The sequence below is a fragment of the Apium graveolens genome, chromosome 4 (genome assembly GCF_009905375.1).
Source record: "Apium graveolens cultivar Ventura chromosome 4, ASM990537v1, whole genome shotgun sequence".
Lineage (NCBI taxonomy): Eukaryota > Viridiplantae > Streptophyta > Magnoliopsida > Apiales > Apiaceae > Apium > Apium graveolens.
Window position 1 is genome coordinate 61695508 of NC_133650.1, and position 13896 is coordinate 61709403.

Below are 13896 nucleotides of genomic sequence, written 5' to 3' on the forward strand. Positions count from 1 at the left end.
CATTCAGTTTTTTGAGTACATGAGCCATGTTCTGATGATCGTTAAATTCTGATAATAGTCAAGTTCTGATGCAAATCCTGATGCTTACGTGGCATTATTTATTTACTTGAATTATTTGTATTTTTTACTGTAACGGTCATATTTATCAGAAAATAAATAAGTGAGATAAAAATAGTGATAATCATTTGGTTAATGGGTTGCGTGTTTGTTTTGGTAACCGCATGTGAGCAATAATTACTGCACGATTACCGTGCCCACTAATAATGTTTTGACTGTTTACATGCTGCCAGGTGTCACATGTCTATTTTACTTCCAAAAAGAGCCGTTGAGTGGGAAGAGTTTAAATATTAGAGATAAAAGATTACACAAATCTTTTACCTTATCTCTTACTTTAATCTCTTATTTCTTTTACTCTCTCTCTCTTTCACTCTATTTTCTGACGGACTTTCTTACAGGCATTTTAACAAACACCTTGCAAACACACGATTTTCACTTGATTTCTCACAGAATTGGCACCTAAAGATCATATTTATGATGGAGCCAAGTTTGTCCCCAACAACTACATGGCTATTCTCAACAAGGACGAGCCTCCTTCAGAACTTCACTTCAATCAAGATTTTCTCACTCGAAGTAAAATTGGGTATGCTCTAACCCAACCACAGCTTCTCTCAGGCAAACAAATTCTGGAGTTCTGGAGGTCTGGGGTATATGATGATGGTGGTGAAAATGGGTCCCAAGAATTATTTTTACAATAGGGGAAGATGAACACTTGGTCACCCTGTCTACTATTCGACAAGCTTTGCATCTACCAGAAAACTGTACTTATAGTTCACTAGTTGGGGAGTTAGCTCTTCAAAATATGATGGCAAATCTTGGATATGAGAAATCTTTGTCCAAGCTGGGACAACTGAAGAGGCCCTATATCAGGAGGGAGTTGAGCTTCTTTTTCGACTGTATTACCAAAGCCTTTGCCAACAAATGCTCCAACTTTGATGTTATCCCAATAATGAGTCAGCAAATTGGGTATGCCCTTCTTAATCAAACTCATTTTGATTATGCTACTGCAATTTTGGGTTTTATAGGTGATAGGATGAAAGAAGATAGCAACACAGTTTATTTTGCTAGATTCTGTCAGCTTATATATAATTTCTGTTGTTCTGATGAACCTCAAAACTTTAGTGAGACAATTAAACCCTTTAAACTTCACAAAAGGGCTTTCATAGACTTATTATCTGCTGATAATAAGAAGAATGTACTAAGACCCCTCCAAATTCCTCACTCTGTCTAACAATTCTTAGTAAATTTTGATCCTGACACATACACAACCATATATCCTGATGTTGCATCTACACAGGCTACTACTTCTCAACCTCCACCAACACAGCCTTTCAATACTCAACCATAGCCTACTATCAGAACATACTATCAACCAGCACAATCCTCTCAACCACAACCATCAGCACCTACTATCAAAACCTTACCTCTCAAATCCAAAACCAAACCAACCTCTGGTACTTCGCAAAAGGTACTGGTTGTAAAAACTGACACATCCTCTAGGCCCAAAACCAAAAGGACTATCTCTGTGCCTAAATCTCCCCCAAGGAGAAGAAGAAGGATGATTCTGAGAGATGAATTTAATGAGGATAAACAAGTCCAGGTTCCTGCATCAGAACCTGTGACAGTAGAAGCTGAAGAGTCAACTCTTCAGAATGAGAATGAAGCTGAGAGTTCTGGAATTTAAAAAAGGAAAAGACCTTCAAGTTCTGATACAAATAAAGTCACTCGTCCATCTAGAAGATCAAGGAAGACTAGAGCAGGTGTGAAAATTACACAATCTCAATATGAAGATGCTGAGGAAGGGGATCAGGAATCTCTGATCTCATCAGAACCTATTGTAATTGAAGCCCTTCCAGCACCTGAAGGCACTGTTCATGACACAGTGATTACACCTCCTATCTCTCCATTCAAAGAAACATCTATGGTTGAAGATTCAAGATTAAGTCCTGAAATTGACATTCACAGGTTGCATATTCCATCTGTCTTGTATCTGGAAGCACCACTAGCAAATGTGTCAACTCCACCTGTTTCTCCAATAATAAATGCTGAAATTCCTACTACTCCAATTCTGCATTTGGAAACTGAAGATCAGAATTTGGAAACAGAAGCTCCAGAATCTCCTCCTGCTACACACACTCTGGTGTTATCGGAAAATGATGAGATTTTATCAGATTCTGGAGATAGTGCTCCAGTAAATGCTCCAATTCTTGGCAAGGAGGTACTGATTAAGTTTGTTGAAGAAGATGCTCATGTTCCATGAGAGAAAACTTTTAGAGGAGTTGAATGGAAAAGGAAGTGGAATGAACCTGACTTCATTCCCAGCTCACATGTTCTGTCAGAACATATTGCAAAAGCTGATGAATAGCTGACAAATTCTATATTCAAGCTCCAACTTAAAGTCACTGCTCTCAGTACTAAAGCACTTCAAGGTCTACACTCCAAGACTCATGAAAAGGTTGATAAACTTCTGGAAGCATCTGATAAGCTAGACCTGATGCTCAAGCTAGACAAGAATAGGTTTATCAGACCAATTCATGACAAAGTGGAAGTTATTGAGCGTGTTCAAGAAAAGCAACAGGTCCAACTGGATGAGGTCTTGCAGAATCAAGCCTCTCAACAAATACATCTAAATGAAATCCAATCTTCAGTGGAACTCCTTCTTTCACTACTCCTTCCAGATGATGCCAAAAAGGGGGAGAAGGTAGTTAATTCGAAATGCTCAATTAGCAAATCACTAAAGAAAAAGGATGATTCTGAAGATGACAAGGGAAACCCTAACAAGGGCAAAGGTCAAGGCCAAGGCAAGCAAAGCAACAAAGTTTCTTCATAAAAATTAATTTCTGATTCTAGCAAATCTTCTACACAAAAAAATTCAAGTTCTGAAGCTGTGAATGCACAAACTCTGATAGCAAGTTCTGATAATCAAATTCTAATGACAAAGTCTGATGTTCTGATTCAGTCTGGAAGTCAAGACTCTCAGAATTTTTTACAAACTCTGAAGCTTAAGGGAAGGGAGACTACTGTCTACTATAAGGTCCCAAGATTCATACCCTTGATGAAGAAATTGCTAAAAGATTGTTTCTCAAGCATAATCCTAGAGGATTTAGAGACTCTAAAGGAGGAAGAAGCTAGATTTGCAGCTGAGAAGATAAATCCTAAGTCTAAAGCTTCTAATGCAAAGAAACCTCCAAGGCCTAAGGAAAAAGGTATAGTGATAAAAGAAAGATCTGCCACAGAGATTCCTACATCAAGGACTAGATCTCAAACTACTACTGATCCCAAAGACAAGGGAAAAGGAAAAGTTGGGGAAACAGTTAAGAAACATGAAATAAAGATTCCTCAAATTCTGATGGATCATGTGTGCAAGTTGGTTCAAGTCTTTGATGATGCTGTTGCAGAAGATGAAACTGTTGAAACTCTGAAAAGAAGAAAGATGACAGAAGAATCTAAGAAAACCTCTGACATAGCTCAAGTTGTTTAGAGTGAAGATATTTCAAAATAGCAAGCTACAGAAGAATCTGCAAATCCTGCACAAATCATCAAGACATCAACCTCTGACAGAGCTCAAGTTGATTTGAACAAGATGACAGCTACTGATAAGAAGAAGCTCCTATGGAAAAATTTTAAACCATCGGATCCTAAGAAAAGTCAACTGCTATATGATTTCTTGACTGTTGGATTGAATGCCAGAGAAGCAAGAGACATATCAGGGTTAGGATCAAGCGAAGCCAAGCTGAAAACAGGAGTTGAAGTAACTATCAAAGATCCATTTTTATTAACTGACAAACCACTTGAGGAAGTTACACAGAAACACTTTGATAAGGTTATATCTGTTCAAGTGGTACTGGATACTGATGATAAGAGTAAAGTCAAGGAAAAGCTAATTCTATTTCTTAAAAATAGAAGAACATACAGAATGTCAGAATCAGATGTGCTGAACAAATCTCTTAAAGAACTTCAATTCTTTCATTATATTTTGGAGATAAAGTCTGAGGTTACCAGAAGATGGCCAAATTTCATGATGAAGACCATAAGGGATAAAGCCGGAATCTCTGGAACAAGGGTTGCAGAATTTATTCCAAAAATAGTTGAAGATGATGGAAGAAAAATTCCAATAAAGAAGAATTCTGCTAAGATAGAAGCTATTCTGAAAGAGAAATGTATGTGCTACAATGAAGACTCCTCTCATCCAAGGGTAATCAGACTTGGTGATGGATTGGAAAGAAATCACATTTCAGCACTTAGGACTGCCATCGACCAGATTGGAAGTCAAGATGAAGAAATGAAGCAAGTCAAGGCTACATTAGCTCAAGTCCTGAGAAATACAGAAGAGAAGCTGATATCAAACTTTGTCAAGAATCACTTTGGATTCAGATTGATTCAGTAAGATTGGTAAAAGCTGCAAGAACTGTAAGTTGTAGTTAGTTGTCTAAGTAAACTCTCATTGCATTTGTACTTAAATGTTTTTGACATCATCAAATCTATTAACTTGTATATTTTTCATAATTTACAAGTTGGGGGAGATTGTTAGATATATTTGTGATGTCATGTCTAATTTGATTTGTTTAGTTTCAGAACTTAATATCAGGACTTATCTGGACTTACTGGAAATCAGGATTTACTGAACACAGGAAGATATCAGAACTTGAGGTATCAGAACTTGTGATATCAAAACTTAAGGAAGATATGCTTCAAGAGTAAAGTGCGGTGATTTATATGAGAGGATCTGTACTAACACAACGGAAGATATGCTTAGGAGTTGGACGACTAGAAGACTTGTAAAAAGATAATATTTGATTGATATATTTTAGGAAGAGATATATGTCATATCAATTAGAAGATATCTTGTAACTGTGTACTATATAAACATAACTTAGGGTTTATACTATATGTGTTATCATTCACAAGAATATTATTCTTTGTAACCCTAGCAGCTCTTAATGATATTGTTCATCACTGAGAGAGTAGTTTAACCTACTTTGTAACAGAGCTTATTATATTGAATAAACTTGATTACTGTTACATACTTTGTGTTCTAAATCGATTTGATTGTATAAACACTATATTCAACCCCCCTTCTATAGTGTTGTGTGACCTAACATTATAGATTTCTGCTTTATTTATAACCGACTTTATGTATACTCGGCTATTCTCGTGCTTTTATACCCGGATCATATTTACAGTGCTTATCCGGTTTTACTCAGTTGTGTTGACTTGTGCCGGGTTCGGATCAGCAGATGTTGAAGGAGGAGCCGAGTCCTCTGCTCCCTGGAATGATGTCGATCCTAATTCTGAGCTCATTTATGTTAACACTATAATTTGGGAAATTCCTGATGTAGCCGAGCCCTCTCGCAAGAGGAAGAAGAGTGTGCCAATTTCCATGCCTCTCCGGGGAAAAATGTTGTTGCTGACCGGGTTATTTACGATTCTGAGGGGAAGGATCTGGACGGGGAGCCTGTGAAGGTTGGTACCAAGACCCTGATGGATATGGCTAACTTCATGTAGGACATTCCAGATGATGATGATTGGGAAAAGATGGAAGGGTCCTAGATGGCAGCAGCTTTCAAGAAAGTTAGCGGACATTGGGGACAAGTAAATTTATATTTCACTTCTTTTTCATACCCATGTAGGATTTTTTGACTTAGCCGTTTTTTCTTGTTTCTTTTTAGGTTGGGGTGCTATTGATGTCTGCTCGGACATAGCCTTCAATGAGCTCCGGGAGGCCAATAAGAGGACTGATTCTGAAAAGGAGAGGGCTGCTAATTTGAAGGATGAGTTGGATGAGGCCCGGGAGGGTTTCAAAATAGTTAAATCCGGGTTGAACCGGAAGCTTAGGGAGGAGAAGTACCGGGCTGATGATCTTGTGAAGGAGGTTAAGAATCTTAAGGCTGAGTTGGCTACCAAGGAGAACTTAAACAAGGAAGCTACCATTGCCGAGTTCAAGGAAAGTGAGGAGTATGATATGGGAGTTGCTCAAACCGGGGCCCCTGATGTTCAGAAAGCTTGGGTTGTAGCCGAGAGACATGTCAAGACTAATCCCGGGGCAAGCTGGCCGAGCTTCATTCAGTAGTTGCTTGTTGCCAAGGCTGCCATTGAACAAGGGAAGGGAGAACCGGAACCCTACGATGGCCCCAATCCTAGTTTCCTGTAGGTGAATCCGGCTTTGCAAAGCTGTCTTGGCTATGCCACGTAATTATTATTTTTCTCATACTTTATTATTGTGGATGATGTTTGAACCTTGAATTTGGTCGAATTGGTGTTCAATCTGGATTACTGCTTTTATGAATTTAGTTTCGTTTGTCGTATCTAACTGTGTTCTTTATCATAGTTTTTATACTTAGAAAGTGTTCAAAGTAAAAATCTGAATGCTTCAACCCGGGTATGAATTCATAGACAGGTTGATATTCATAACCGGGTTGATATTGGTTTTATATTGCTTTTTATTCCTAGAAAATATTTTAAGTATAAAATGATTGTTTTTTAACCCGGGTATGAAGTCATAGTCGGGTTGATGTTTGGCCTTTTTTTACTTTTTATACTTGGTAGATATTATAAGTACAAAATGATTGCTTTCAACTCGGGTATGAAGTCATAGCCGGTTCAATGTTTGCTTTTTATATTGCTTTGTATACTTATGTTCTTACAGGTTAAAGAAATTGATTCTTTTAAGAGTTTGTTGATGAAGGTGAATCCAGGGGCACCGTGACCCAAGGATGGAGAGCCCCTACCTCTAGCTCCAAATGATAACTCCGGTGTGCGGGGAGGCTTCTTCTGACGCCGTGCCTGGACCTTCTTGCGATGGTTGCGGTGTAGCTACTGTGGTGTATCTGCAAAACAACACTAGAGGGGGGTTTGATCTCAGCGACGCTTCCGTTGTGAGAGTAAAAACTCTCTTGGAAAAAACGAAGATAGGTAGGATAATAAGGTGGTTGTGTGTGTATACTTGTGTGTAAGAGAGCGTAACCCCTAAACCCTTTTCCCTTGGGGTATTTATAGCCCAAAGGTAGGGTTTAGGGATTGATACCTTTAGATCAGGGTCGTTCATCGTTTGAGACAGAGGACGCCTGACTCGGATGAATTTTATACATGTGTCCAGGTAAGAACCACCTTTAGGACGCACCAAAGGTGCGCTGACGCGTGTCATACTTGTCTCAGTTGTTGGTTGTTGATAGTTGTCATTGTCACGTGCCCAACTATCAACTTGAGTCTGGCTCTCTTAACTTGCTTTTTCCGGGTGAGGGGGTCTCGGTTTTCCAGCTGAGCTTGTTTTACCCTAGATCTGGGTTGTGTTCTAACCGGGTTGCTTACACCATATCAAAACACGCTTAAAAAAGGAAGGATTTTGGAGTATCTCAAGGATATGTTAAAGTGTGTTTTTTATGGAATAAAAACAGAACTTTCATCAAGAAGAAGATGAATCATACAAGACTGTCTCCATCAATTCAAAAGAAGACGAGAAAAAGTGTTGATAATTGAGCGAACATGGAACTTTAGCCAATACATGGGCCACCTTGTTCGCTTGTCTTTAATAAAAGAAAGAGAGAATTATATTCTAGAATCGAGAATCCCATGACACACCCTAATAACATTTCCTATTTGCAAGAAGATTGTCACAGTTGCGTTGAATGTCTTGAACCGATAGTAGATAGTCTGATTCGATGATCACTCGTTTACAAGACATAGAAAGCATCCATTGCAACCCTCAAAAATAGCATTAACCTCAGGTTCAAGAACTGTGTTGACATTGTTAAAAGAAGAGTATTGCACTTCTAATGCACGAAGTGGTGATACAAATATTGATTATTGTGCGACGTAAGAGCTTGAGCAAGTAAAGAAAAAACAGATATTGAAGTTCAAAAAGTGGAAGGTACAGCCGATATTCTAAAGTTTGGATAGATGTGCAAGGAAAGATCAATCGGGGAACAAAAGCTAGAGTAATGTGTACACTGATAATACATCCATCCAGGGGACGTATCATTGGAAATTTATTATTGTACAATATATTATTATATATAAATAATATATGTCATTTATTAATAATTTTATAATCTCATAAATATAAAATTTTAACCAGTGTAAAATATTTATAATAAATTTTATTTTAAAACTAATTAATATGGGCTCATATATATATATATATAATTTTAAAAAATTATAAAATAAAATAATAATTATAGTTTATTAAAAGAAATCTGTGTGTGGCACGGATTCTAAAATAATATGAATAAGTTTGGAGTCACAATTCTCAATATTGTCAGACCTTTCAGAAAGCTGCACAAAATTAAGTGGTTGAAAATCACTCAATTATGTGTGCATGAATTAGCTGCATATGTATATGATTCAGCTGTAACATACTTACATCACTGAAATGTTTATATGAATTTTAAATTTCATTCTCACTTTGATCCAATTAATCCTTTACAAGTACACATTAGCAACTGGGGACATATCCGATAGTCTCTCAAGTATTTTTTAAATATATTATAAAATATTGACTCTTAACAACTTAATGTGCATTCACCTCCAACAATATTTTTTATATCCACTTTTTAAATACTATTTTAATATTAAAACATTTTTCTTTAATAGAAGCACAATATAAAATTAAGGGAGAAAATGGGTGATTGAATTATTTTATAATAAAATATATGTTAAAAGTAAGTTGTTAGCTCTTAAAAGATAGAAGAGTAAGTAATCTCTTAAAATTTTAAAGTTTTGGAGCTCCAATTTTGACAATACTCTTCATTTTTATACTGAAGTGTTTGTTTAAAGAGGTTGTTAGATATGGTCAGAGTGCTTGTTTGGTTTGGTATACCAAGAGTGTTGACTTCCGAAGGAAATGCTTTTTTTTTGTTTGGTTGATAGCAAGGAATTCTAACTTGTTTTTTTAATCCTTTTTAATAAGTAAAATCAAAAAGAAAAAAATGGTTATATAAAATGATGTATATTTATAATTTAAAATAATAATAAAAAAGGAATTTTAATGTTAATATTTTTATTTGCAAACCTTTATGCTAACTAAAATTTTAAATGTCAAATACTATTGCATAGATTTAAAAATAAATATTAAAAATATAATTAACACCTATATTATACTTTATTAAATAACTGAGTTATGTTTTGTTAATTTTTGTTTGCATATATTTTCTGTTTTACTTATATTAATAATATATAAATTATTTTTATTTCTTGTGACTAACCTAAGTTAGATAGGCAACTTACAATACCTACTCTTTGTCCAACCAAACTACTACTTAAATTAATAGTTTGAGGGATTTCAATACCCACGTAAATACGGTCAACCAAACAATCTCTTGGATCATTTGTTGTATCCAGAATGTGAAGACACTGCCTCTTCCAAAACCTCAAGATGTCGCTTTCTATTCATGGTAGAGAAATATACTAATAATTGGATTTATAAATTAGTATATGTGGTCACTTTTTAACATACCTATCATTTCAAGGCCTTACCAAATAATATTCTGTACAAGATTCTTTGACTACCAAATAAGCAATGAAAAATGATAAATATACCTATGGTCGTCCTTGATGAAGTAAGATGAGCATGACTGTAACTTCGATGGCATGACCTTAAATAGCCTCAATTGCAGCCTTCACCTTTGGAATGTAGTGACCGATGTTATGATCTGCAACATTAGAAAATAAATATATTGGGAAGAAATATAGATTGATATTATCACATGGTACTTAGCTCACACCATGTATCAGTGTTACCATGAAGAATTTCCTGACCGGCGTCCTGACTGGAAGGAGACCTGGCAATGGCTGGCTGGTAGGAGACATGGCAATGGCAAGCAGAGAACGAAGACCAATAACCTCCGCTTCACTTGGACTATCAGTATTGTGTGATCCATGGCAAAATCAAGGTTATGTTCTGCTATAGTCACACAGAACTCTACAAGTTTGTCATGTTGGATGTCCTGGGTAAGCATTCATTTCCTTATAATTGTTAGTAGCTGTGCAGTCACACTGTCCAGGTAGTCTCATACTCGATTTGAAGGCTGTGAGTCCCCATGAACAGTAAGATAAAACCTCAGAACACGATGAGGCAATCCAGCGCCATAAACAGCTGGTTCTTGTCCTGCATTTTAGTTGTAGAATATCCAAATTGGATTGTCTTGTAAGAGACACATAACTTGTAAGTCGATTCACCACTAAACCAAAATCATGTTTGTGAAATAGAGAAAGCAAGGCATCCTGTATATTTGGAAAAATGAACATAAAACATTAAGCAAGGCATCCGGTTCAAAGAACATTAGACAAGAGATGGATATACTAAACCACAGGGTCGCCAAAACAAAGAAGAAGAGTCACGAGCGAGTAACAAACCTATTTCCAGAGAAATAGAAAAAAAAAATATTAACAGTTGATAGATCACTAGATTTTACTTACAGCAAGATTCCAGTATTTCTTATATAAGAAGTATCAACAACAGAAAATTATTATGAGTGTTGGTAATAAATCTTCTGTGTTTCTCTTCACAAATTCTCTCTGCATATCACCTCTTTCTCAAACATAATTGTTCATCTATCATTGGTATCAGAGCCTTTTCCATCCACACTTCCTCGCCTGCAAACCCTACACTCTGTTTTTTCTGTTCACAATTTACGGAAAAAAAAAGATTAAATTAAAAATACAGTCTGGTCGTGTAAATTAGTCCTGGCGCCATCGACAAGGAGTTCAACAGCTATGGAGAATCAAATCAAGAACCTAGAAAAAAATTTGAGCAGCAAACCACTGAAACTAACAAAAAATTTGATGCACTGATGAATGTGCTGAGAGAGATGAAGGAAGCCCATATATCCCAGAATGACAATAACAAAAGTTCGGGGGAATTTTCTCGAGAAACAAACACTGGAGGTCCAATTCACAACAAAACTCATCACGGTTATGTGCCAAAGTTGGAATTACCAAGGTTTGATGGTTCTAATCCTCGATTATGAGTTAAAAAGTGTTGTAAGTATTTCAACTTGTGCAAAATTCCTGAAGATCAGCGTGTTGATTTGGATTCGTTATATATGATTGATAAGGCTGAAAACTGGATTTCTAGCTATTTGTCGGTAATGAAATTTGTGGATTGGAATGATTTTGTGATAGATCTTAATGCTAGGTTTAAGGATGAGACGGGAATTAACGCGGTCGAGCAGTTCAATAAGTTACAACAACACGACTCTATTGAACTATATATAGATGAATTTGAAAATTTACGAGCCTTAATGTTGCAAAACAACTCCGTGCTGCCTGATTCATATGTGTTGGAGAGCTTTATAGGAGGGTTGAAACCTGCTGTTAAACCCATGGTGAGGGCATTTAAACCAACCTCCATGGCTGATGCTATAGAAATTGCAAGATTACAAGAGGAATCCCTTAATAGTGTTAATACAAAAATCATCAAGTCCACTGTGACCAACAACTACACCTCAAAATTTTAACAGTACACACCCTCGCTGGCTAACACCAAACCACCATTACTACCAACACCGGAACCCAAACAAGTCATTACACCTTTCACTAAACAGACTTCAACTCCTGCGAAAACTTTTAAACATATACCTGCCGATGTCAGAGCTGAAAAGATTGCAAAGGGACTGTGTTACTATTGTGACCAGCCTTATGACAGGAACCATAAGTGTAAATTCCGAGAACCTCAATTATTTACGGTTGAGATCCCAGGAACGGATTTAGATGTGTATGATGATATGACAATTCAAGAAGAAGAGGGTACTACGGTAGGTGATCCTTTCATCTCTGTTAATGCTTTAGCGGGCAGTCAAAGTTTCCAAACAATGAGGGTTCAAGGTGCAGTGAATGGAAAAATTATAAATATTTTAATTGACTCGGGAAGTACTCATAACTTTCTGGACTTGTCACTTGCTAAAAAATTGGGTTGTAATTTAAAAGAAATTAACCCTCAGTCCATCATTGTAGCAGATGACAGTCATCTTCCCTGTCAACATGTCTACAAAAATTTTATATGGAAGATACAAGGGTCTGAATTCAACACTGATGTGATGCTTATACCTTTAGGAAGTTGTGATATGGTGTTGGGTATTCAGTGGTTGAGTAAGCTTGGACCTATATTGTGGGATTTTACAGATTTGGTGATGCAGTTTAAATTTCAGGGAAAATAGTTTGTCCTTAAGGGCATTCATATCCATAAATTGAAGGTGGTTGAGGGAGCGCCTAATTCTAACTCATGAAAAATGCTGCCCATCTTTTTTTTTTACAGTTGATTAAGCATCCAGACACAGCAAGGTCACGACAACAACTTCTTGATAAAGGTTCTCCAAAAGCATATCAAGAATTGGAAAATTTGAAGGAGACCTATAAAAAGGTATTTGAAGAACCTCAAGAGCTTCCTCCTCTGAAGGGTTCCTTTGATCATACCATTCCTCTAGAAAATGGCACAGGCCCCGTAAATATTCGACCTTACAAATATCCGTTGAAACAAAGAGATATTATTGAGTTATTGATCCAAGAGATGTCGGATAGAGGAATTCAGAAATAGCTCAAGTCCTTTTGCGTCACCTGTTGTGTTAGTGGGCAAGAAGGATGGTACTTGGAGGCTATGTGTAGATTACAGGGAGCTAAACAAACGGACTATAAAGAATAAGTATCCAATACCGGTGGTTGATGAGCTTATTGATGAACTTTCTGGGGCTACAGTATTTAGTAAATTGGATTTGAGATCAGGTTATCACCAAATGAGAGTGCAACCGGATGACGTTTACAAAACTGCATTCAAAACTTATACAGGTCATTATGAGTTTTTGATAATGCCATTTGGCCTTACGAATGCACCTGCCTCGTTTCAATATTGGATGGACAATTTTTTTAAACATTTTATAAGAAAGTCATTTTTGGTTTTCTTTGATGATATCTTGGTCTACAGCAAAACTATCGAAGATCATTGGCAATATTTGGCTGCAGTTTTTGAAGTAATGAAGACAAACATGTTGTTTGCGAAACTAGTAAGTGTGTTTTTGCTACTGATAAGGTAGAGTACCTCGGCCATTTTATCTCTGCTACTAGAATAGAAACTGACCCACAAAAAGTAGCAGCAGTAGAGAGTTGGCCCGTACCTTCTTTTATGAGAGACTTAAGGGGCTTTTTGGGGCTCGCGGGATACTACCGAAAATTTGTTAAAGGATATGCTACTATTAGCAAACCATTAACAAATCTGCTCAAGAAAGGTACTTTTACGTGGAATGAACAGGCTCAAGAGGCATTCTCAGCCTTGAAGCACGCATTGGTAAGTGCACCCGTCTTGGCGCTGCACGACTTTTCAGAATTATTTGTAGTGGAAACAGATGCTTCGAAAATGGGGATAGGAGCAGTCTGGATGCAAGAAGGTCATCCTTTGGCCTTTATCAGCAAGTCTTTGGGCCCGAAATTACAAAATTTATCTGCTCATGAAAAAGAATTACTTGCTTTGGTGTTTGCTGTCCAAAAATGGGAACAATACCTTTTAGGGAGTCACTTCATTGTTTAGACAGACCAGAAGAGCTTGCAGTGGATGTTGCAACAAAAATTGACTACACCATTTCAACAGTTTTGGATTTCTAAGCTTATGGGCTTTGATTACGAAATACAATACAAAAAAGGGGTAGAAAATGTTGTTGTCGATGCATTATCCAGGGTTCAAGGAGCTGAATTATTGTGTATGGCACTTTCCGTATCATCTTCTGAACTTCCCCAGTTGATTAAGTCTAGTTATTAGCTAGATGTTGGCCTCACACAAATCATTCAACAACTAGAGCAACACATCAGCATTTCTCATTACAAATCACAAGATGGTTTGTTATACAAGAATGAAAA

At 36.8% G+C, this 13896-nt stretch overlaps 1 protein-coding gene across 1 annotated transcript; it reads left to right on the forward strand.

The window, feature by feature from the left end:
* The first annotated feature begins 1978 nt into the window (after positions 1 to 1978).
* On the forward strand, positions 1979 to 13570 carry LOC141718578 (uncharacterized). The gene is made up of 9 exons (XM_074520957.1): positions 1979 to 2199; positions 5397 to 5524; positions 5727 to 6064; positions 6704 to 6742; positions 11073 to 11378; positions 11514 to 12179; positions 12308 to 12412; positions 12558 to 13016; positions 13076 to 13570. Exons 1-9 carry the CDS (start codon positions 1979 to 1981, stop codon positions 13568 to 13570), a joined length of 2757 nt encoding a protein of 918 aa, XP_074377058.1.
* Positions 13571 to 13896: the final 326 nt, after the last annotated feature.